General features: G+C 52.0%; 1 protein-coding gene across 1 annotated transcript in view; it reads right to left on the bottom strand.

Moving 5' to 3' along the window:
• Cdh4 (cadherin 4) overlaps window positions 1-21,456 on the bottom strand; it is a 512,468-nt gene extending 491,012 nt beyond the window's left edge. Inside the window, exons 1-2 of the mRNA XM_045156945.1 lie at window positions 21,385-21,456; window positions 19,358-19,469 (exon numbers count right to left, since the gene is read on the bottom strand). Of these exons, the coding sequence (XP_045012880.1) occupies window positions 19,358-19,469; window positions 21,385-21,441 (169 nt within the window). The 5' untranslated portion in view covers window positions 21,442-21,456. The remainder of the gene's footprint in view (window positions 1-19,357; window positions 19,470-21,384) is intronic.
• Window positions 21,457-23,788: the final 2,332 nt, after the last annotated feature.

The following is a 23,788-nucleotide window of genomic DNA, read 5'->3' as shown; positions in this document are numbered from 1 at the left end:
CAAATCAACTTCCAGATAGCTGACAATTTATGACTCCTGAATGGTTTTATGCTTGGAGCCCTTACCATCTTATGGACTTGTGCCCCTGAGGAGTGAAGGTTCTTAGCAAAGTCTCACCTCCTTCCAGAGGAAAGAAAGCCTGCTTTACAGAAGAGTTCTTTCTGAATTCCCCTTCCAAATGGCTTCTATGTATCGTACATTTTTGTACATTCTTGTGCAGTACAATATTATGGACACTTTAAGAAGTCTCTAACAGGGAGCTAAACCAGGAAAGATAGCAAGTCAAGGAAGATTTCTATTCTCAAAGAAGAAGTTTCTCAAAGCCACTCAGCTACATGAAGTGTGCTTCCTGAAGGCACCCAGACCATGATGACAACCCATGCTCTCAGTCCACAAACACGCCCTGTGTGGACATCTATGCAAGGCCAGTGCCACAACATCCCTACCACATGGGGAGACCTCTGGCTCAGCAAAAAGAGGAAGGAGGTGAATCACTAAAATGCTATCAGCACATTTAAGGACACGGACACTTGTAGATCATAGCACGTAAGAATCAATATAATTTTATACAAGTTCTCAATTCTCAGGAGCGAACTGAAATTGGAAGACAGCACTACCAAGGGAAAGGTCGGGAAGGGGAAGGGGCAATAAGTCAAACATTTAAAACAATACAGCAGAGGATAGAGATGAGTCTCCTTGGTACTCTGACCCAGAGACAAGTGACTGCCTGGCTTGCAGATTTCTGGATGGGCGAAGAGTTACTGGATTAAGACTCTTACCAGACGGCAGCAGAAATACTGTTCATCGGGGCTGTGACATGGGTCTGGATAAGAGAACAGTAGCAGGGTCTGAACTGTGGGGTCTATCAGCGCCCGTTATTCAATTCCGAGCCAAACCTTGAGGTGGAAGAGTCAGCCCATCCCCTGTGTCCTCAGGAAGCTCGGGGTCTGCGTTATGCGGGAGGCAACAGAGGGAGAGGCTGTCCAGCATGGAGACTCCCTCTGCAATAATTGTCATTGTTACCAATTATGCTCTGAATACCTGATGCTAACATAGCCCCCAGAGGGCCAATTTCATTAGACTAAGGCCCACTTGTCTTATTTTACTTTGATAATGGCTTAATAAATAAACTGAGTAAGCCATCGTACACAGGTGCAAAATGAAAAATACTTCAACTTTTCCATTTTATGTCTATCATTCTCCAATTATCATGCTTTCATATTTTCTCACTTGTCAGTGCAGCTTCTCCTCCCTCCTCGAGGTGGAAGAAAGCGTTCTCTCACAAAGACTCCTTCCTGGAGAGACAGTCTGGGCTTATGTAGATGCACTGGAACATTTCTCTCTCTCTCTCTCTCTCTCTCTCTCTCTCTCTCTCTCTGTCTTTCGCTCCATCACACATACACACTTATGTCACTTCTGCAGCTATTACCCAGCTTGCACACATGCACATGCAAAATCACAGTGTGATCACAATTTGGCGAGACATGAATAAAGCACAATAAACATTGTCTCATTACACATTTTATTAAAGTGATGAAAAACCGAGGTGAAAATAATACAACTTAGCTTAGGCAGATGGAAAGGTTAGCAGCACAAACAAAAGGAACATTTGAGTTAGAACCTTCTAGAAGGTGTTCTCAGGCCACAGGGTAAAAAAACACAGGAAGGCTGCAAGGAAGTAAAGGGCCGGTGTCACCTTTAAAACACATAAATAAATTAATTTTAAAAAGGGGTCTGGTGCCTAGAAGGGAGTAGGCATGGCCTAGGGAAAAGAGGAGCAAGGTATGGGGGCCATTGGATGAAGAGCCTAAAACAGAGCATTTATTCTTTAATTGGTGGGGCACATAAGTTTTCTGACTTTGTAGAACGTCTAGGACTCTCTGGGATTAAGTGATTATTGCACAAAGATGGCTATAACTACTATGATATCCAGGGAACTCCAACACCCCTGAGCATCTATGAAGGAAGACACCAGTGAGAACAAGGGGCACCAGAGAATGCCCGACGGCCCCCTGCCTCTCTTCCGCAGACTTGCCCCTGCCTCTGTGCCACCTTAGAGCCCTGGTGATAGAACAGTGGACCGAGGCACTACTGCCCAGCCCCAAAGTCGATCCTCCATGGATGTCCATCTTATCAAGCAACTAAGTTGGCCAGAAAGCAAGGAACAGTTTTAGCAAGAGAGTCATGAAATACCAGCCATAGTAGTTTTGGGGGATCCTGGGCACAGCCCTTTCATTGTCCTCAAGGTAGTAGAAGTGTAGCGGAAAACCAGGATGGCATCTGCCCACTGCTCCACAGGGCCTCTTACACCTCTCTCTCCCCAGTGCAAGGAAACCAACAAAATTCACGCCTTGATCCAAAACACCCCCCGAATGTAAAATCATTCATCCCAAGTCTAGCCAGGTGCATCCATGGTCAAAGTTCAAATTGAAATACAAAGGCACAAACCTTTGCAGATGTATTTGCCTATAAAACACACAATGTACTTGTGATGTTACATTCCAGCTTAAGAATTCAGACAGAAATGAGACTTTAAATTATGCTCAGGACAATAAAAATAGATTAACAGAGTCCAAGTCAAAAAGCTAGAAGAGGTTTTTCTATGCCAAAGGACAGGCACTGCGAGTTTTCCTAAACAGGTTATCATTTTAACACCATAAAGCACTAGACTTATTTTTTAAATAGCAAAACTGCAATTATCTCTGCATGTCCTGTATCGCCGCTCTGCAGCGCTCCGACATAACGAATCAACTGTCAGCGATACAGGCTGGATGAGAGTGTCTGTACCACGCCAAACGGCCAGACTTATCAAAACCCATCCATATTAATCCTTTTTCTTATATCAAAAATCAAATAACTTCCTGAAGAGAGGCCACAGTCTCACCAAGCACAGTCCTACCGGGAGACTGCAGGTTGAGATTAGCAGTGCAATCTACTAGGAAATAAAGGATAAGTCTTTATCTCCACTCCTGTGGATGTTCAAAGCCAGGGCTCCATCAGAAACGCACAGACACGGTCTACAGTTGCACCCAGTCTCTCCATTAGCATTTCCATTCCTGAGGGTGACCAGGGACATTGACAATAAACAATGTAAACAATGCACTCATGGAAGATGCCATTTTACAACAACAAATGTTTGACCCATTTGGCATTAAAGCAGAAGAAAATAGTATTACTTGAAACCTGATAAGGGAGGCCTGCAATAAGAGGATCTCTCAATAGCTACATGGAGGGATGCCATACAGATAAAGGAAGTACCTCTCAAAACGAGGAAACAATGTGATTTTCTGCCTGGCAGGGAGGAACAGACAGACAGAGGGTAGATGTAGCTTCCTTATCTCCGGAGCAGCTCCTCGGTTCCCCTGGGGTTGGAAGAAGTGATTAATTAGTGCCTCCTTGAAGCACAACCTTAGAAAACTGCTGGGGGACTTTTTATGTGCCTGTCACAGGGAGAGATCTTTCCAGATTCCTCCTTAAAGGAGTCCACCGCGAGGCAAGTGCCCAAACATCCTGAAGACCAGCAGGCTGGAGCCTCGAGGCTGCCGAAAGGACCAAGGCCCCGTGAGAAAAGGAGTGTCTTCTTGGGGCTTCTTTGGTAAGGGGAGGAAAAGCCATCAGTGACACAATTTAAAGGAAGTGAAGGAGGTAACCGAGTTGTGAGAGCAGCCACATGCTGCCAGGCCTCTGACCTTCTCGCTGGTTCCCCCACTACCTGCTTCCCCGCCTATCCCACCCACTGGCTGGTCTGTCCTCTCTCTCAGGTGAGTGACCTTACATGTGACCCATGGAAACATGAGTCTGCCATCCAGAGTCACACCTGCCCCTCAAAATGAACCTCATCCCACTAGGGACACTCAACCACACCTCGTTCAATTACAGAATTCTCTCAAATTGAAACAGAATCAATTCATTAGTGACAAACCCTCTCTCTCATTTCAGGGGAAGGGGCAACCTCTAGTCCATAGTGCCTAAAATTCAAATTCTTAGTTTTTGCCCATGTGGCCTGGTGCACCTCACGGGAGGAGGGCTGGAGAGGGCACAGGCACAGCACCAGGGAAGCCTGGGAGGCTTTCAGGACTTAAATGCAGGCACATGTGCCCCTGGGCTGTATCCTCATATTCCAAGGCAGCAGAGCCAGGGCCTGTGGCTCCATGCCAGCCTGCAGGGTAATTTAATCCTGCTCACAAAGAAATTACAAAGACAGCCCACTGGCCTGTCGGTTGCGCTGATTCAGCGGGCTGGATGCAGAGGCCGTCTTCCATCACTTAGGGAGAAGGAACTCTTGTCAATGGGCTCGATTTAATATAGCAGAGGATACTAGACGCAAAGGGCACTGAGAAATTAGCACAAAGAGCAATTAATTCTTAGTGAGCCTCTCTGTATATGTCCTCGGGATGCACAGGCCTTTGCTCAAACCTCATTCCTAGGAAAGACAGGAACATGGGATGGATATGCTCAGACAAGGGAGTCCTGTCCTCTCTCCTCCCACTTTGCCCTTTAGACCCCTCAGAAAGTTCCAGAATCTGTCTCTGTATAGAAAATACAAACTAAAAAAGTAAAGATAACCCCTTTCCCATGCCCTACACTTCAGCAGAAATCTCTTACTGTCATCATATTTAAAACCTGAATTAATTTCTATTTGTTGTGAAGTAGGCATACAGAATTAGGCACTGTGCGGCCTGGCGTTTGTAAGCACCAGTTGTGGTAGTTGAGCCTCCTCCTCCTCCTCTCCCCAACTCACTCCCTGACAGCCTCCTCCTTCCGCTTACGTGTCACACGCGTGTCCATGTTCTCTGTTGCTCTATTTATAATAACTAAGAATTGGAATCAGCCTAGGTGCCCATTGACAGATAAATGGATAATGGAAATGTGGTTGCAGACACTCAATGGAATTTTATTCAGCAACATAGAAAAATATGAACTTATGAAATTTGCAGGAAAATGGATGGGCCTAGAAAGACATATTAAGTAAAGTGATCCAAACACAGAAAGACCAAAACCACATGTTCGCTCTGATATATGCACGCCAGCTTGTAATATCTGTAAGTCTGTTTATGTAGGAAGACAACTGTGGGCAAGACCTGTAAAGACAGAATGGCAACCAAGAGCGAGTATAGAGAGATGACCACAAAGAGAGATGAAGGAAAGGCTGAAAATTTTTCAGGACTATTTATGCTCAGAGCTTTTAACAGAATCATCCCTTAGGTCCCTAGGAGAGACACAGGGGTGGTCAGGCTCTGTCAGGGGTCAGCTCTACCACAACACAATGCCCTGGCACTATACAGGACTGGAGATTTCATGACTCTGGCAAGTGCTCGAAGCCAAGCTGCTGGGAGAAACGCGCTCACCACGGTGGACAGACTGGTGAGCTCCTCTCCAGGCACCGCTCCTCGACCACTGAGAAAACGAGAAAAGACGCTCCACGCTCACACCCCCACACACCAATTTCAAAGAATACAAGACTTCAAAATGGATTTCAAAGGCCTCTGTAATTCTGGCAGCATGACATTTTATGTCTTATAAGCTATTTTTATTAGCCAGGATTGTAGAAAATTGGTGCTTACCAGCCATTAACCTTTCAAGCATATAACTCCATTTCCCCCCCACATGGAAGCCTATCTTACAGTGGGATGAGGATCAATCCTTCAGCTGTCTAGATCCGTTAAGGGGGAAAAAAAGGCATCTGTGAAGCCACATTTCTCTATCCTCAAGAAAACATAAGTTCTATAATTTTACAGACTTTGCTCATAATTTTATAGCCTTCAGCCCTGCAACTGGAATTCTGTTTTTAATCGTAAAATATAAAAACCAGATAAGGCAAGTTTTATAATCCATTCTAATTGAGAGGAAAATGGGGAAAAAAATAAGATAACTGAAGAAGAAAAAAGTTTATTTTTAAACAGCCAGGGGTCCGCAGTAGTGCTGTTCTTGTAGTAACTTATTTCTAAGCCCACCAGTTCATGAGAGCTAAAGCACCAAATACAAGATAGTATATCCCAATGACTCTGGTGCCTACAAATAAATCAACGCCGACGGCCGGGGGCTTGGGCTCATGAGCTCCCTCTCCCCATAGCCCATGGAGCTTTAAACAAGCCACTCTATAATTTATTTATTCAATTTTAAAAATACGCCTTTCGCCAAAAGGTCTCTGGCCGCACATTAGAATGTAAAGGTCAGTACGGGAAAAGTCCCCAAACACAACCATAAACTCTCCGAATGAAGCTGCCATCTGCTGCCTGAACAGCGGCCTCAAAGGTCAGCCCAGCCTCTCCACACTTCAGGGGCCAGACTCCGGGGGAGGGGGGTTGCTGGGGGAGTCTGGGGTCCTCCACACACAGTTGGGAAGGGTGGGCATGGAAGTCCCCAAGCTGTTGGGTGTCCCCTCCTAACTGGCCAACGGATGGGGTGAAGTCTTCAGGAAGGGTCTGGACAGTCCAGCATATGAAGCTCTGGGGGTCTGCTTCCTGCAGCAGCTCTGAAGGTAGGCTGAGATCAAGACTTCACTGTCCCTTAGTGGAGGGGACAGCGGCTTCCCACAGGAATCAGAGCAGAGAGCTCATGCTGGGCTGGGCTGACAGAGTCGCGGTAATAAGAGTGACAGGGAGCAAGACAGCACATGTGGCTCGGTGTCCTCTGGAGCCAGGCACCTGTGACACAGCTTGTCTTGCTGGACCCTCAAACGCTGCTAGGAAAGTCACCGCTGCCTGTCCTATGGGAGGTGGTAAAGGTCACAGGCCATGTGGATGATGGCTGGGGGGAGGGGCAGAGCCGACCAAACTATGAACCACGTGACCCTGAGGCAATGCAGAAGGCAGGGGTGGAGGCTGAGCTCCATCCAACACCAGTTTTTCCAGAACCAGTGCTGAATTCAGGTAAGTGAACCCTAGTCCTCTTGCCAGCACCTCAACTCTTTAAAAGGGGGTTAATAATGTGCCTCCTGCTAGGAGGGAGTTGTGTAGATTTAAGCCAGTTTGTAAAGGCATGATACCCACCCAGTGCCTGGCACAGAGGATGGGAACTATGCTGTCCACTCCTCCATGGGTGCTGGACGTGGGGTGGTGACAGGACTGCACGGGAAGCTGACGCTGTCCTAGGGCACCTGCAGGAAACAGTGGGCCCTGTCATTGGTCCCCATTAACCCTGTGTCAGTGGTGTCCCCAGCACCTATCCAGTCAGCCTGCTGAGAAAGAGGAAGAGGGCGCCTCCCCCTCACAGCGAGCTGATGCAAGTAGCAATGAAGCACACCTGCCTTTGGCTCTGCCCAGCAGGTCCTTCCTGCTCTGTCCAGTGACCACTGAAGGGAAATGTCGCCTTCAGCCCCAAGGCCTGTTTGCTCTCTCACAGACTCAGAGCTACTCTTTGGGCTGGATGAGCCATGCCCTGTCTCATCCCCACACTGGCTCTTGGGCTGCCCACTGCAGCCCAGAGACGGGAGAGCCAGACCACCTGACCCACAGTCACCCACGCCTGTGTAAGACCCAGGCTCGCTTGGAGGAACTGAGGTCCCTCTTGTCCACTACAGACACGGGCATCGTGTATACCTATCCAGTTTGCAACACCAGGGTGACGATGACCAGACTGGAGTCCTCAGAGCTGAAGCTCAGCTGTTGTCCCCCAACCACTGTGCTAACTTCCGCCTCTGCTGGCTGGAGCCGAGTGGCCAGGAAGCCAAAGCACATGTCCCAGAGGCACAGATACAAGACGCCTGCAGCCAGGAGTGCTGAAATAGCGGCTGTAAAGCAGCTGGGGGAGAAAACACATGCGCTGTGAACGTGTCCTCCGGTGGCATGCTGCCACTTCCCCTCATCGCAGGGAGTGTGCCTTCCCATCCTCTGTTGAGTGATCCACTCCCAAACACCATCCTTGGACGAACAGCGTATTTATAAAGTCTCTGCCTTCTCATGTGAGCTGCTACCCTTGTGAAGCCCCATCTGACAGAAGAAGGTGAGAGGGAGAACAAATGCCCCATATACATCTTAAAAATATTTTTGTTTTATTTATTTGCAAGCAGAGACAGACAGAGGACGACATAGAGACAGAGAGGGAGTGGCCTTCCAGGGCCTCTCGCCCCGCAAATGAGCTCCAGATCCATGTACCTGTTTTAGCACCTGGCTTTATATGGGTACTGGGGAATCAAACTCAGGTCGTTAGGTTTTGAAGGCATGTGCCTTAACCACTGAGCAATCTCCCCAACCTCCTATGCATATTTTAATCACAATTAACCCATTCCACATTGCAGTTTGTAATGAACAATGTGATGTTATAGCTCGAATGCATCTCATTTCCACTCCAGCAAGATGGGAATGTGCGGTGTTGCTCAGCCACCCACCACGCTGTGCTTCAGGATTGAGCACAGTGACACATGCCTTGGTGGGTAGCATGGGTACTCGCAGGGGATGCACCGTTTGGTGCATTTAGCATCCTCTGAACTGGAAGCCCTCAGGCTTTCATGAACATCATCCCTCAGAGAAGGGTTTTAGCAGGCAGATTCTAGGCCATATTCTCAGGACTTCCCAGTCAGTGGGTGGATTAGTTCCCAGTGGCTGTCATCACAGATGAGCATGAGCTGGTGGTGTGAGACACCAGGCATTTATTCTCTGTTGTCTCAGATGTCCAAGGTCAGTCACAGAGGGTTCAGTATGCACTGACGTTCCCACATCTCTTCTTCCTGGCTAACACCATGCACCAAGCTACCCCGTCCCATTCCCTTCCCACTATGATAGAATGAATTCCTCAAAACTGTGGACAAAAGAATCCTTCCTTAAGTTGCTTTTTGTGATGCATTTGGTCATAAGGATGAGAAGAATAACTAATACAATAAACTAGTACAAAGAAGTGGGCTCTCCTTACTGTGATAAACCTGGCCATATGGTACACAGGCCTTCAAAAAATATGGAAAAGTATGGAGCTTTGGCCTATAGAAGCCCTAGGATTGTAGAAGCAGAGCTAAACGAGCCATTCCAGGGTGATTCTGGAAAACCAGAATGCTGAGAGGCATGTGGATGGTGGTGGGAAAGGTTGTTGAGGCTTCAGAGGGGAACAAGGAGTCCTCTTGGGGGCTGAAGCCATTCTGGTGAGTATTTGCTGGTGTGTTCAGGTCCCTATTAGTTTCAATGAGGCTCAATTTAAAAGCAAGAGGCTTATTTGGGTGGCAGAGGAAATGACAAAATAGCATGGCATCCAACTGTGGCTTGGTGACTGTTCACTGCTCTTATATCTACAGGGAGAGATGTGAAGCATGTGAAGTTTGGCAAGGAAAGGAGATGAGCAAGTTTAAACGTGCAGACAAGGCAGGTGTGGATAAAGCAGCTGGAATTAAACTCATTAAAGAGAGACCTTTTGTTTTGTACTAGGAACATAGGAAAGGTCCTCTGGGGAGAAGAGCCCACACATTCCAGGCTACCATTTCTTTAAAAAACAAAGGCATGGACCGGAGCTGTTCTGAGAGAGGATGAACATGATGTAGGTGACAAGGGACGGAACCACCAAGGCTGCAGATGTCACCAAGGCCCTTCCATGCAGACTTTGGTGTGTGCCCAGCTGGTCTTCAGTCTGGCTTTTGCTTTTACCAAATGTTTTCTTGATATGCCCCTTTCATCCCTTTTGGAATGAGAAAATTTACACTGTGTGTATGTTGGAAGTGTATAACTTGGTTTATTTTATTTTATTATGTATTTATTTTTTTATTTTATAGGAGCTCACAGTGAAGAGATTGCCCTGCTTTTCAAAAGACTGCAGGCAGTGCTAGAAATGGTGAGTATGGGCTTTGAGTCGGGATGAGTGTGTTCTGCAGTATGCGTGACTATGGAGGTCAGAGATAGAACTTTAAAGTGATGTATTTGTGGGTAGAGTTGACAAGGGTGGAGTTGTGATGAATAACTTGGTCAGTGTGATTGGATTAAGAAACATTTAGAGTATTGATGAGGCACACCTTTGGGTATGTTTGCGAGAATTTTTTTCCTGAAGGGATGAGCTAAGGGGTAAGATCAACTCTGAATATGGGCAGCACCATTCCCCGGGCTGGCATTCCAGACAGAATCAACTAAAGGAAGAAGAATGCCAGCTGGGTACTGGCCTTCCCTTTCTCTGCTTCCTGGTCGGTTCCACGGACGAAGCTGATCCTTCTGCCATGTTCTCACTGCCCCGGCAGATGGCATGCCTTCATCACCTACGCGGCGGCTGGGATTCTGTAGACTGGGTTAAATAAAACAAACCCTTCCTCCCTTCAGTTACATTTTGCCAGATACCTGGTCATAGCAACGAGAAAAACCAGTAATAGATATGACATCCAAACTTATATTTGGACAGCAGAAAGCAGAAAACCTGACCCTTCTCTTCTAAGATGCCAGCCTCTTGCACACATGAACACACTCCTAAAAGAACTAGGAACTGAGCCTTGCGTCTCCTCATAATGACCAGAGACACAGGGAGCCGGGTCCTGCTTGTAGGACACCCATACTCCTGGGCTGGACGTGCATGAGACTGGAATGTGTACCCTCTCTGAGCATAAGACTACCATGCCTGTGACTCACCTGTGCCCGCTGCCTGGGTGGGAAGCATCCCATATCCACAAGGGACATCCCCCTATTAGCCAGGCATGGGTGGCCCTCACGCACCTGTGGATATCCATCTGTCACTGAAGGATTACCTTAAGCCTCCCTCAATCCCCACACGGCGTCAGCAAGAAAACACAATGAATCCAAGCAAGGCCAAGTACAAGCAGAAGTTTGGGCGCTGCTGTGGCTGCAGGCAGGGCAGGCCTCTAGACCCTCACCGCCGCCAGCCCCCACTCGGCTGGCCACTGGGAGGTGGCTGCCCACCAGTCCTAATGACTGATGTGGGATAAAGCATCATCATCACAGGGTGGGCTGAGAGCCTAACAGGCAGGGTGAAGTGCTGGGAGTTCTCCACTTCCCAACCCAGGAGGCTCTGTGCCTTAGTTTCCTCAGCAGGGAAGTGATGTGCCACCCTGCGATGCTGGGGTCCCTACTAAAATGTCAAAGCACACTGTGCCGTGTGGGCTTGGTTGGCAAGTCCTCAATTTCTGATAGCCAGCGAACCTTCCACATCAGCTGTGAACACGGCCGACAGCTCAATGGCTCCCTGCGCCCCGTGAACACATCGCCTGCGGGGCAACCGGGATTCTGTAGATATGGTTAAATGAAAGGCCTGGGGGTAGGAGGTGACCGTGGACTACCCTGGTGAGCCACTGGCATCAGGAGCTTTTGGAAGCAGACGAGATGGGGAGCAGCGCGAGTGTGGAAGGAAGCCGGAGGCACAGTGCTGCTGCCTAGGGGCGAGGCTGGGGCTCAGGATGGGGGGCAGCTGCTACCGGAAGCGGCAACACTCTCCTCTGGAGCGACCGGGAAGAGCCAGCCCTGCTCCCATCAGCCCAGCGAGGCCTGTTGCCACCTCCTGAGGTCCAGAAGTGTGAACTGAGAAATTTTCACTGCTTACATGCCACATTCACAGTGATTGACTTCATAAACCACTGGGACTAAATGTTCTACACGTGGCATCTGATCTTCCTAACTACCACGTCACCCAAGGAGACACATGGGCATGAAGAATGCCCCCAAACATGAGCTACTGCCCTGGGCCCTGGCTCCTGATGGGGTGTTAGAAGGTATGAGCTGGACACAGATAATCAACTATCATGGTGGCTTTTAATTTTTTGGTGCTGGGGCTAGAACCCAGGGCCTTGCATATATGAGACATGTGATCTTCTACCAGGCTGTGTCTCCAGTACCTTGACATGCTTTGATTAAGAAAACAAATGAGGGCTGGAGAGATGCCTTAGTGGTTGAGGTACTTATCCGAGAAGCCTAAGGACCCAGGTTTGATTTCACCGGTCCCATGTAAGCCAGATGCACAATGTGGTGCATGTGTCTGGAGTTCATGTGCAGGAACTGAAGGCCCTGGCACACCCATTCTCTGTATCTGCCTCTGTACTCAAATTAAATAAAATATATAAATTTACAAAGGAAAACAAATGACAACAAATGCTGGTGAGGGTGCAGGAGCAGGAACCCCTGTGCACGGCTGGTGGGAGAGCACACTGGGCCAGCCTCTATGGAAATCAGGGTGGAGGCTCCTCAAAAAGATCGACAGCAGTGCCATGGGACCCAGCCACAGCACTCCTGGCCATGTCCCCAAAGCACTCCTCACCTACCACAGAGACACTCGCACATCCACGCTCGCCGCTGCTCTGCTCACAACAGCGAGAAAGCCGAACCACTCTGGACGTCCACCAACTGATGAGGGACGGTGCAAACACGGTGCATATACACAACGGGATTCTACTCAGCTATAAAGAAAATTGAAATTTGCAGGAAAATGGATGGGTCTGGAAATTATTATATTAAATGAGGTAACCCAGACTCAGAAAGACAAATGCTGCATGTTCTCTCTCATATCTAGGACTGAGCTTTTAATGTGTGTGCGTGTGTGTTAGTGTAAGTGTGGGTGCATGTCTTAAAAGTATAAAGGGGACCACGAGAGAGGGATAAAGAGATGTTGTGGAAGGGAGGGGTCAACGAATACAAGATAGAAAAGTGGAAGGGGACTGGTGGGGGTGGCTTCAAGAGGCAGGGAGTAGGGGAAGGGGGAAGAAGAGCAACAGAAATAATTACACATGACTCTGTCAAAAAAGGCTGTTATGCTTATTTTAATAATAAACTAAAATTTAAAAGAACCAAAGATAACCCACCCATTGATCCTTGGCTGATGACAGTACCAAAGGCTACCAGAAGAGGGCAGTCTGGAGCCCGGGTAGCAACTGTCCAAATTCCCATGCTTTTGTCAATTTGCCCCAAATACCAACCTCCACAGTGCCCCTGTCAGGTGAAAGGAGCAAGCGGTGCTGAGAGGTTCTGCAGGAACTCTCTCAGAAGAGCTCTGTCACCCTTGACGGAAAGAAACTTCTCTCGGCTAATGGTATTTTTATAGTGGAATTCACTTGCAGGAAAAATTGCTCCTTCACGAAGTCAGAATAATAGACAAGGCCTTTGAAAAGAGGAGCGCCTGCCGGTGGCTCTCGGTTTGTGATTAGTGCCATTTACGTAACCATACTTTCAAAGGAGAGGGAGGGCTGGAGGAGGGAAGGAGGGATGGGCCCCTTTTCTGACGTTTAACCCACATCCATTTGTGAACATAGGGAATTCACAAAATCTCCACATTTGGATATTAATATCATGAAGCAAATACTACAGGAAATTGTACCAAATACACTTGGTTTAAATAGTAATATGAATTTCATTGTGATTTCAAAAAAAAAAATTAAGAACCCTGCAGGGTAGAATTAGAAAGTCACTCTTTCTGAAACAAAGAACGTTCATGCCTTGGCAGCTGATACAAAACTCCGAGTGCCATTCAGTACCTGAGTGAGCGAAAGTGAACCAAGCCTTGCACAGAAGTTCACCTCAAAAGTGCCCTGAGGAGAGGGTGCACAGCCAGGAGAAGCCTCAGGGCCCTTGGGTGCCACACTTCCGGGCCCTTCCGGTTGCACTGGGCACCTTGCTTTCTTCGAGCCTAGGACAGAAGGGGCTTTGAGTATACCCAGGACGCCAGGTCCTGTGGGGACACAAGGAATGTCTATTCTCCATGTCCTGCTAGCCATGTCAGGCAGCTAGAATCACAGATGAGCCATGACCTGCCTCCCGAGGCCCACAGTGCCTGGGTCACAGTGTGAGTGTGGTGACCAAGTCAGTATGTTCAGGTTTCCAGATGCGGCCAACCTGCATCTAGATCCTTCTCCGCACTGTGCCCCAGCGCTGGCCCAGTCAAAAGCCACTGACATGGCAGGACCTCAGCCTGTCAGTGCCAGGGCACATCTGAAAACCGCCTGTCTTCGGCGCTGGACCCAGTGCAGAGAACCCAGGACATGAGCAGTGGGGTAACAGTCACATCTCTTGATGGCCGGCCCGCAGCTCCAGGTCTCCATGCAACATCTACCTTCATGTCACAGCGGAGATCAGAATGAGCTGGGGTGAGAGGCTGACAAAGAGGGAGACAGCAACGTGGGTTCATCTGGGCCAGTTCGGCCTCACAGCCTTCAGTTTGTGATCCACAAAACAGGAAAAATCTCAGCTCCGTAGAAGGGCTTTGGAAGATGGAATGAGATGTCAGCTGGCAAAGGGTTAGGCAGACGCTCAAGTTATGACATCATAGTTACACAGTCTCCTGCTCATGTCCTGATTTGATTGAAGTGGGTGTTCTTTGGGACTGAGGGTGTAGCTCAGTGGTAGAGCACTTGCCTAGTATGTGCAAGGCTCCTGGTTCAACCCTCAGCACCATGAAAAGCAAACAAACAAAAAACTAAGCTTTTGTGACGTGCATGTCTGAAAACATGGGTTTTTCAGCAATGTGTGAGTGAGTGAGACCTGATGACAGTGAGTACCCACAGTCACTCTGTAACAGTTGTGCCCACTGCCTGCACCCAGACACAAAGGACACTATTTCCTGACAAAAGCCGCTCACGGGGTCAGACAACAGGAGCACAGCAAAGAGCCGCGGCTCCCTCAAGTCTCAGGTTCCTCAGGGGGAACAGGGACCTCGGTGGTATCTCCCACAACGTCCACTCGGCAGTGAGAACGGCTGACTGGTGTAGGCACATGGTGGCAGAGTGCCAAGGGCAGCAGTACCCTTGTCCTCTTGCCATGGCGGCTGAGGCCACCCTCACCTTCCCTCTCTCTGTATGAGCAGCACCTACCCAGGGCTAAGCAGTTTCCCATGTCATATACATGGGCACACCTTCCCTTTGACCCTTCCTGCATGGCTAGCCACATGCAAGATGAGTGGTGACAAACATCACTGGCTCCAAAGATGGCCAACGAGGGGCCACAGGCTGCATGACTGGCGTTGGGTGCTCATCTTCTCGGGAAACCCCTGGAGTGACTTCCAAGGGGCTTAATGGGATCTTGTGATGCTAATGACACGGCCGGCTCTTCTAGCCTCAAGTACTCAGAGCACCCAAGCCTCCAACAGAGCTGAGTCCCCTCCACTTCCCTCTACTCACAGCAGGGACGGCAGTGGTCTGGAGCTGGGACTGTGCACACTGCGACCGAGCCTGGTGAGGCCTTTGCTCCCTGCAAGGCGAGCAGGGCATGGAACAGGAGTTGGCTCCCGGGGAAGTATGTGCGGAAGGCCCTGGCCTTGTATGTTTAGCGGCTCCTTCGCAACCTGGCTGGGATGCCAGGAAGCCTGAAGTGGCTGTTCATTTCACTTACTTAGCAAATATTCACCCAGTGCCTCCGGGGCATCCCAGCGTGCAGGCATGCTCCACCCGGGCACTCCTGTGCCCAATACTTCCCAGCTCACGCACGAAGAGTGCTGTGTGTGAGGCCTAGTGCGGGACATGGTTATACATGGTGAAACCCCTTGCCCAGCCAGAGTTGCCTGGATGCTGTGGTGAGTCCAGTCCTCTTGGGCACAGTCTCTTCCCCCTGTCTTATGATAAGGGCAAGGCGATGACACTTGAGGGCACAGTTCACCGTACTGTGACACATTCTTATTTATTTATTTATTTATTTTTAAATTATTTATTTATTTATTTGAGAGCAACAGACACAGAGAGAAAGACAGATAGAGGAAGAGAGAGAGAATGGGCGCGCCAGGGCTTCCAGCCTCTGTAAACGAACTCCAGACGCGTGCGCCCCCTTGTGCATCTGGCTAACATGGGACCTGGGGAACCGAGCCCCGAATCGGGGTCCTTAGGCTTCACAGGCAAGCGCTTAACCGCTAAGCCATCTCTCCAGCCCATGTGACACATTCTTGCCATAGATTCCATCCACCCTGCAGCTGTCTTCTCTCAGACAGATGTACCAGTCACTGCCTCAACCCTCGCAAGATGGAGGCAGGAGGATCAGAAGTTCAGTCATCCTCAGCTACTTAGTGAGTTTGAGGCCAGCCTTGGCTACGTGAGACTCTGTCTCAAAATGACAGACCAAACACCAAAACTTCACTGCCATTCTGCTTCGGGTGCAGGGTGGGGCACTGGGGAAGCATCCCATGGTGCCCTCAGTGTCCATCCTGTGCCCTTCCTTCCAGTTCCATCCTGAGATAGTTTATGAAAAGACTAGGGAGTGGACTGTGAGGGGCCCAAGGCCAGCAGGACAATGCATTTCCCTCTTCTAGGACAGACCATGAGAAAAAACCCATGTTCTCCTTGCACAGAACATGCGAATGCAGCCGCTGTTGCCTTGTGTACAGAACTCAGATGTGCCACAAGGAGCCACAGCAGCTAGCTTGCAATGATGAGGTGACACACGGGCAAGCTAAGGACAGCAGAATGGTAGGAATAAAGGTGAGGCTCACAATGACCACACTCACTTGGCCATTGCAGCCTTTGAGTTTATTTCTATATTCATTGTAATATAGAAAAGCTGACCCCCATTTTCTCAAGATTCTGTTAATTAAGTCTTACCCTGTTGGTAACGTATGTCCTGAAACAATACAGATGGTTAAAGACATGCTGAGGAAGGCTCCTCTGGGACTCTCCAAGTTTAAGTAAGCGAGATAGCTATGGCTGATAAGAAAGCTGACTCTCCTGTGAGACCACAGGGGTGGGATGTCCTACACTAACCGGCCACGGGAAGGGTGAGGGTGCCTTCTGAAGTCCTTGATTGTGAAGCCCTGCTTTCTACATGTTTGAGCTCACAGTGCGCCCTTTTTTCAGCTAACCCTGACCCCAGCTTCCTTCTCCCAGTAAACGAGATCTCTGATGACCTGCCCCCTTTCCCCTAAGAATGAGGGGCCGACACAATCCATGCATCCTTGCCTCCCCCACACCACCTGCAACCTTCCCACACTCACTGGGCCTTCTGCTGTGAGGCTGTCCCCAGGCTGGCCCAGCATCTTGCCACCATGCTGGAGGGCAACACAGGGTAACCGCATCGGGCTGCAGCCTCTAGCTCACTGGCCATGAATAATTCACCGAACAGAGAAGGAAGCTCAGCACTTGCCAGGACAGACAGCGACACGGCTCGGAGCAGGCTGGGTTTCAGTGTGACCAGCGTAGTTAAGATACCACCCCGTGTCAGTGACTGGGATATAAGGAAATTGTCCTAACAATAAAACCTGGGCCACCACTGCAAGCTCTTACACTCAGCCAGAACAGGCAGGATCCCTGAGGCTGAAGGGAGCCAGGATCCAGGACACCACGAACCAGTATGAGGGGCTCAGGGCTTTGCGAGCTCAGTGGCTCCTCACCTCCCCAGGGCCACAATCCACGTATCTGTTACCCTATTGGGGGAAACTATTTTAAGCCTAATTAGCACGATTTTTTTAAGAATGCAAATGCTTTTCATTTAGACATAAAACAAAATGCCACGACATTTCTTCCACCCATTTATCATAAACAAGTTAATTACTGTGTAACAAATCTCTCCTGCTGGAGCGCGTAGGCTTGGGGCTGCCGGGGAGCTGACTCAGGCAGAGACAGGAAGCCACGGAGTGGCCAGTAATAGCTGATGGCACTCACCATAAAACTGTGGAGCCTTGCTTGTCACGGTAAGGTTAAGCACTCTCCCTCAGAATACCTCAGTTAGAAGTAGTCATTATCTCTTTAGCTGGGGTGCTACCAGAAGTGCCTGGCTTCTACTTGCACATGATGAACGCGTCCTCTCCATGCAAAGTTTCCCTGCACATGGAGATTGCTGCGTGTCCTGGCTTGAGCTTATCACAACCTCGACTCTTGCCTCTGTATGTGCAAAATTGTTTTTAAGACATAAAACATCTCTTGGCAGCTGACATTCTGCACCCTGGGAAGAATGAGGGGGAGAAAGCCAGGAGGGAAACGACAGACTTCCCCCACCCTCCCAGAACTGAGGAACCAGCCTCCCGGACCCCAGCTGCTGAACTGGGTCTGTGCCGCACACTGCAACGCAATGCCCGTGGTCTGCTTCCAGTTCACCTGTCCTGTGTGTTCTGAGGAGCCCAGGCCATGATCCGGCCAGTGATTCAGCTCCTCCACCATATCTGCCAGGTGCAGAGGTACAGTCTGGCCTGGGTGCCCACACAGCCAGGATACTGGTGAGGTGCATACTGGGTGGCAGGTCACAAGTCTTCAGTTGGCAGCAGTTATTACTCACAGGCATCTTTTCCCCTAAGTCCCTGGGTGAGATGGACACTCCAAGATCTCCGTGTATTTCTTGGAAGGCCCCAGAAGTCTAGTCTGCCACTTTCAGCATAGTGGAGGAGTCCAGGCTGCACAAACAGCGGGACTGAGCCACAGTGGACCCTGAAAGAGGGCTGTTCTCATCACACTGCAGGCCGGCACACATGTCTCTTCTGAAAGCACTCTCTCACATGCCTGCTACTTGGAGTAGCCTTTCTACTACTGGGCCCACGGCCTGCAGAGTTTCTGTGTTTTCTTGAGCAGTGAAAGTCAATGGCCTCCCAGCTCAGACAACAAAAGACAGTAAGAAAAGTTGGATTTGGTGCACAATAAAAATCCCGACTCACATTGTCAGGTATGAACAAGAAATGTGAGCGTGCTTCCTGGAAGGGTGTGCTTAAACCATCACCCTAAGCCGTGTCAGAACCTACACCACACCTGTCCTGTGAGCACCCAGCAACTGCTGCTAGCTCTTGAGGGAAAAGGCTATACTTTCCGCCTGAGGATTACTTAAGGGTGATGTTAAAATCAGACCCCCCATTTTCACTTTGAAATCAACTCAAAGCCTACCATTTCTGGGAAACTGAGGCCAGGAGCAAAAGCTCCTAGCCAAGATGCCCAGGGAGCAGCCCTGCCGCCTCCCCGCACGGACTCACGTTCCTTCCCATGCAAATACAAAGTTTAATTAGTTTGGCTGGAGAGAGAAACCGATCAACTGACTGCAGAATAAGCCATCCGCAGCTGGGCCCCAGCCACCACCACTCCCCGGACGCACGTGGAGGCCCCAGTCATGCTCAGGAAGCCCATCGGTGCTCCTTCCTGCGCGAGTGTTTTTGCGCCGTCGGAGGGCAGCAATACAAACGAAGGCCACATTTGTGAGCAGACCGTCTGTGGGCTTGTTTACCGAACTTCCAGCAACACCGTCTGCCTTGTCATGCATTTCAAAGCAGGGATAATTTAAGAATCCTGAATTTCATACATAAAAACACTCAGTAAGAATGCCTCTGAGCACACCACTGGAGATGTTCCACCCGAATTCCAGTGTGCTGCCCAGAAATGATTCACTCCACTCCAAAATGACAGACAGACCATTGAGTCACCCACCTTGATGCAAAAGGCCTCTGGCTGACCAGTTTGTACCTTGCTGAACTCACAACCATCACTCTGCAGAGATCACAGCTCCAAGACCATCCAAGTCTTCTTCACCACTTCCCTAGCACCATCTCTACTGCCCTGGCCTACCTTTGAGAAGCTCCTCTCCTTCCAGAACGCTTGGGGAGATCAGTGCAGTGTAGCCTTCTTCCGAGAATCCAGCCTTGCAGCTCGCTGTGACTGTAAGATCCCCGCGATGGGCCTGAGGACAGAATGGACAGCGGCGAAACAAAAAAATAAGTTCACAGAAATTTAATCCAGCCCACATTTGTCACGGCCTGCTGCGCAGGTCTCTGGCTGAGAGCAAAAGGTGGATAAAACACCATCTCCACCCAGAGGTGGCACCAGGATCCTCTGGGCTCTGGAGACTTTGGATAGCATTGGCCCCAACTGGGAGAAGCTTCCAGCACTGGACAGCTGTACCTGCTGCTGTGGGAGGCACCAGGCCAGGCGAAGGGCGGGGGGAACTATGGGGCCTTATTGGCACCGGGCAGGAGAAAATGACAGAGAGATACCCAAAAGGCAGGCTGTGGCAGGCGTCCCCAAGCAGTTCATTAAGACAGGGAAGGCCATGCCATAGAGAACCAGTGTGGCTGGGAGCCACGTCTCCCTGGGGCTGCAGAGTTATAGCTGCAGGCCAGGAGGGGTGGCATTCTGAGAAGCAGAGAAGGCAAGGAGGGAGATATTCCAGGAGCATTTTGGAGCTGGGCAAAGAGGACTACCAGCTAGGCCGGACCCCTCACTACAAGGGGACAGGTATGGGGGAAGATGGCTGGTTTCTTTCTTCACTCCTCCTCTCGCCTCACACTACCCTGGTCTCTTGTTCACCACAGATCCACCACCTGCAGCCCAGCTAGGCAAGAGGGGTGCCGGGATCCAAGGGGTGTGTGTCCTGTTCCGGTGGTAGTAATGATTGATAGGGGAAGAAAAGTGGACAGCAGTGCTCCACCCAAGCTGCCAGGAACCAGAGCCCAGCTTATGTCACCACGAAGCCAGCCTGGGGGCTATCAGAGAAAGAGCTAGTGCCTCGCTCCAGGCGGCAAGCAAGCAGGCGTGCCGAGCGCAGGGCGCAGACGGCACCCTGCAGTCTCGTCTTCTCGGGGCCTCGGAGCGGAACGCGCCTCCCCTCTCTTCCGCCACCCGCCCGGGCTCAGGCTCCAGAGGCCGCCCCAGCCTGCAGCGCGGGATCGAGGCCGAGCCCCGGAGGCGGGGAGCCCCGACCCAAAGGCACCTCTGCGGGGAGGGAGGGTGGGACGCGGGGTCCGTGGGGCACAGCTCCGAATCCTGACCCTGGTCCTGGGGAACAAGGTTCCAAATTGCACCTGCAGCCCCGGGGAAGGCGAAACTGGCCCGGGAAAGTTTCGGTGTCCCCAAGGCGTGTGTGCCCGGCACACTCGCGATTGCCCAGAGGCCTCGTAGCGGGTGGCCCGCCGCCAGCCCCGGTTTATTTCCGAGGCGACTACGGCGTGGCTTGGGAGGAGACTGCGAGGCGGATCGTGAAAGGGGTTCTGGCAACTCCACCTCCGCCCAGGGGCGTCCGGGGAGCGGCCGCGCCAGCCGCCCGGTGCACCCCGCGCCTGGCCCCGCGCGACTAGGCAGGGTCTCGGCAGGGAGACGGCGCGCGTCCGGCTCGCTCTCCGGGGCGCAGCTCCGCGCTGCTCCCGCACAGCCGCGCTCGCCCGACCCTCCGCAAGTGCACGGAGCTGCTGCCCGCGCCCGGGGCTCGGTGGCCGGAGCGCCCCGCGGTCCACCCCCGCCGCCCGCCGCTACCCGGAGCCCGAGGCCACTTCCCGCTGCGAGCCCGGCCCGGGGCGGGCGGGAGGGAAACGTCGGAGAGGGCGCCCCGCCACGCTGACCCTCGGCCGGCTGCTCCGGGCGCCCGGGCTCGGCAACTCGCGGCGGGCGGTGGAGGGCGCGCCGGCTCCGCGGGTGGACCGCCAGCCTGCCCCGCGCACCGGCCGAACCGAGCCGAGCGCTGCGCACGCCCCGGGTCCCGCCCGGGCGGCCCCGCAGACCGCAGCCGGCCCCGTGGAGCCCGTGCGCTGCAAGGACGACCGGCGCCGGCCGGGGACCCCCCACGACAGCTCTGCGTCGCCGGCCGGGAGGCGACAACTTACCCCGAGCGCGCCGGAGAGCCCGAGCAGCAGGAGCAGCACGCCCGAGCCCGCGGTCATCTTCGCCGCCGCGCCGCCCCGGCGCCCGCCCGGTGCCCGCTGCCCGGCGCTCCGATCCCCGCCGCCCGCCCCCGCTCTCGCCGCCTGGACTCGCAGAGCCAGGCCGAGTCAGGCCGGCGGCGCGCTCCCTCTGGCCCGAGCGTCCGCCGGCCTCGCAGCCGCCCGCGCCTCTGTTCCGCGCGCCTCGAACTGCAGGTGAAGCCGCGCGGAGGCCGCCCAGGCCCCGCCCCGCTCGGCCTGACGCGGGCCTTAAAGGCGCCGCGCCCGCGTCCCCGCTAGCCACCCAGCCGGGCCCTGGCCGCGGGATGAATGGAGCCCCTTTGGGGCAGAAGCAGCCAATGACACGCAGGCTATGGGGACAAAAGGGGTGTGTGTCTAGACTGAAGAAGGTGCCAGGGTACCTGCTCCCAAAACTGGCACCCTTTGCAGATTGTGGGACCCCCCCCACCATCATCTTGGGCCCATGGCCTTCCCCGTGCCACGAGTGGAAGTGGGCACTTCGCTGTGTCCTTTCTTGTCATTCTCTCCCCGGACCCTGGTCTATGCAATGGCCTCCAGCCCACTGCGGACAACTTAAGAGTGAAGGTCCCTCTTTGCAAGGCCATCAGAGAAGAGAAAATCAAGGCGTGGGCACTCCAAGATTGTGGACAGTGCTATTAATTCCTGCTTGTGCATCAACATGCTTTGTTAGGCCTGGAAAGTCAAGAAAGGAGCGAGAGGCAGCCCCTACTGGAGCTGGCCCTTGGAAGCAGAGCGGTCAGGTTCGCCAGGGTTCCTGCCAGGCCAGCTCCATTCACTCTGTACAGCGCTCTCTCCCCCCCTCCCGCCCCAACTCGAGGGCGGTTCTTTAGGGGATCATCGAGTGGAAAACGCAGGCAGTTGGAAAGCGAGTGAAGGTTTCTGCAGTCCCTACACTGGACATGCGGAGAACAGGGGTCCTTTTCTCCCATACTTCCACATCTTCTTTGTCTCGGTTTGGAGGCGCTCTGTGTCCAGAATACATTGGTTCTGGCTTGAGGAGCACGTTGTCTGCCTGCCTGCGGAGGAGGAGGAGCGAGTGGAAGATGTGAGCCTGTTTCGCCCCAGGTCAGAGTCAGCATGAGCAAGAGAGCCCTTCCACCTGTCTTCTCCTCACCGAAGCTGCCACAGGGGTGGTGCTTGATGGCTAGTCCCCTTGAGCATCTGGAAGTCGTGCAGTGGATAAATTCAGAGGGGCAGAGTGGACGGTGCCCAGCTGTATGAGGCTGGGGCTGGCTTCACAGCCTGGGCATCAGGGTCTCCAACAGGGCTCAAAGTCTGTACCACTCCTCCCCCATTACCAGGTTGCTGGGGCATGAGGAAGGTGCTAACTTAACATGGCTCCATAAGCTGCTCTTAAGCTGCTACCCGGTGGCTTTTCCTGGGGGACATACCCCGGACAGAGGCGACTAGTGACCCCAGAAGGAAGTCCAAGTCAGTTTGGTGTAGCAGTGCATTTGTTGGGTTCCTTAAAGGAGCATGGCGAGTCTGACATAGTGCTCCCACCCCAGACTCTCTTGGTCTGCCTCATGAGCCTTCCCCCGGCTGCAGGGGAAGTGAAAACAGCCGGACCTCACAGGAGTCTCCTGTGGTCACCACACCTTCTCTGTTTCAAGGCGGCAATGACCATATCTGCCCCAGGTGAAGTCACCCTGGATAGTTCTGTTCCTTGGCCCCGATGGTCAGTGTCCCGGAAAGATCAGAGAGTCCTGTCCTCAGTACTGTCTCGAGATGGCCAATGCCAGGCCCACCCTGTGCTCTTAGGAGGCCTTGTAACTAAACAGACTGCTTCCTGGAAGAGGTGCCATGCCCATTCCCCTGTCTTCCCCTGCAGCTGCTCTGATTGCTGGTGAAGCCACCCAGGAAGGACATCTATGCCAGCTTGGGGAGCCTTGGTGTTGGGGAGCATCTGGGTTCTCAGGCCCAAACACTGGCTTCCACCCATTCCCCTGTTGCCTACAGTTGAAAGTGTGAAGGGTGTAAACCTCCCCCCCACCACATGCACTGTGGTTCATCCTCACATAACCAGTCCCTAGGGGGTGTGCACAATGGGCCAGGCCTGAGTACAGATGTGTGTGTAAGTTAATTCCCCTTTAGGGATGGGTTTATAGTGGTCCCCCTTATACAGTAGGCCCTAAGGGAGGTCCAGGAAGATCAGGCACCAGAACCTGGCTGTCAGCATTTGCACCCAGACCCTGGTCCCCAGGCCTGGACAGCATACCCTGAGCTTCCTTGTCCAGGGAATGTGCCAGGGCGGTGAGGAAGGAACGGCTGTGGGAGTGCTCACTGCTAGGAAGGCAGCCCTGGCACACGCTGCAGTAACGCATGC

Source organism: Jaculus jaculus, chromosome 8, assembly GCF_020740685.1.
Source record: "Jaculus jaculus isolate mJacJac1 chromosome 8, mJacJac1.mat.Y.cur, whole genome shotgun sequence".
NCBI lineage: Eukaryota > Metazoa > Chordata > Mammalia > Rodentia > Dipodidae > Jaculus > Jaculus jaculus.
Note: the sequence above shows the minus strand (reverse complement) of the source record. Positions and strands in the feature narration are given on the sequence as shown.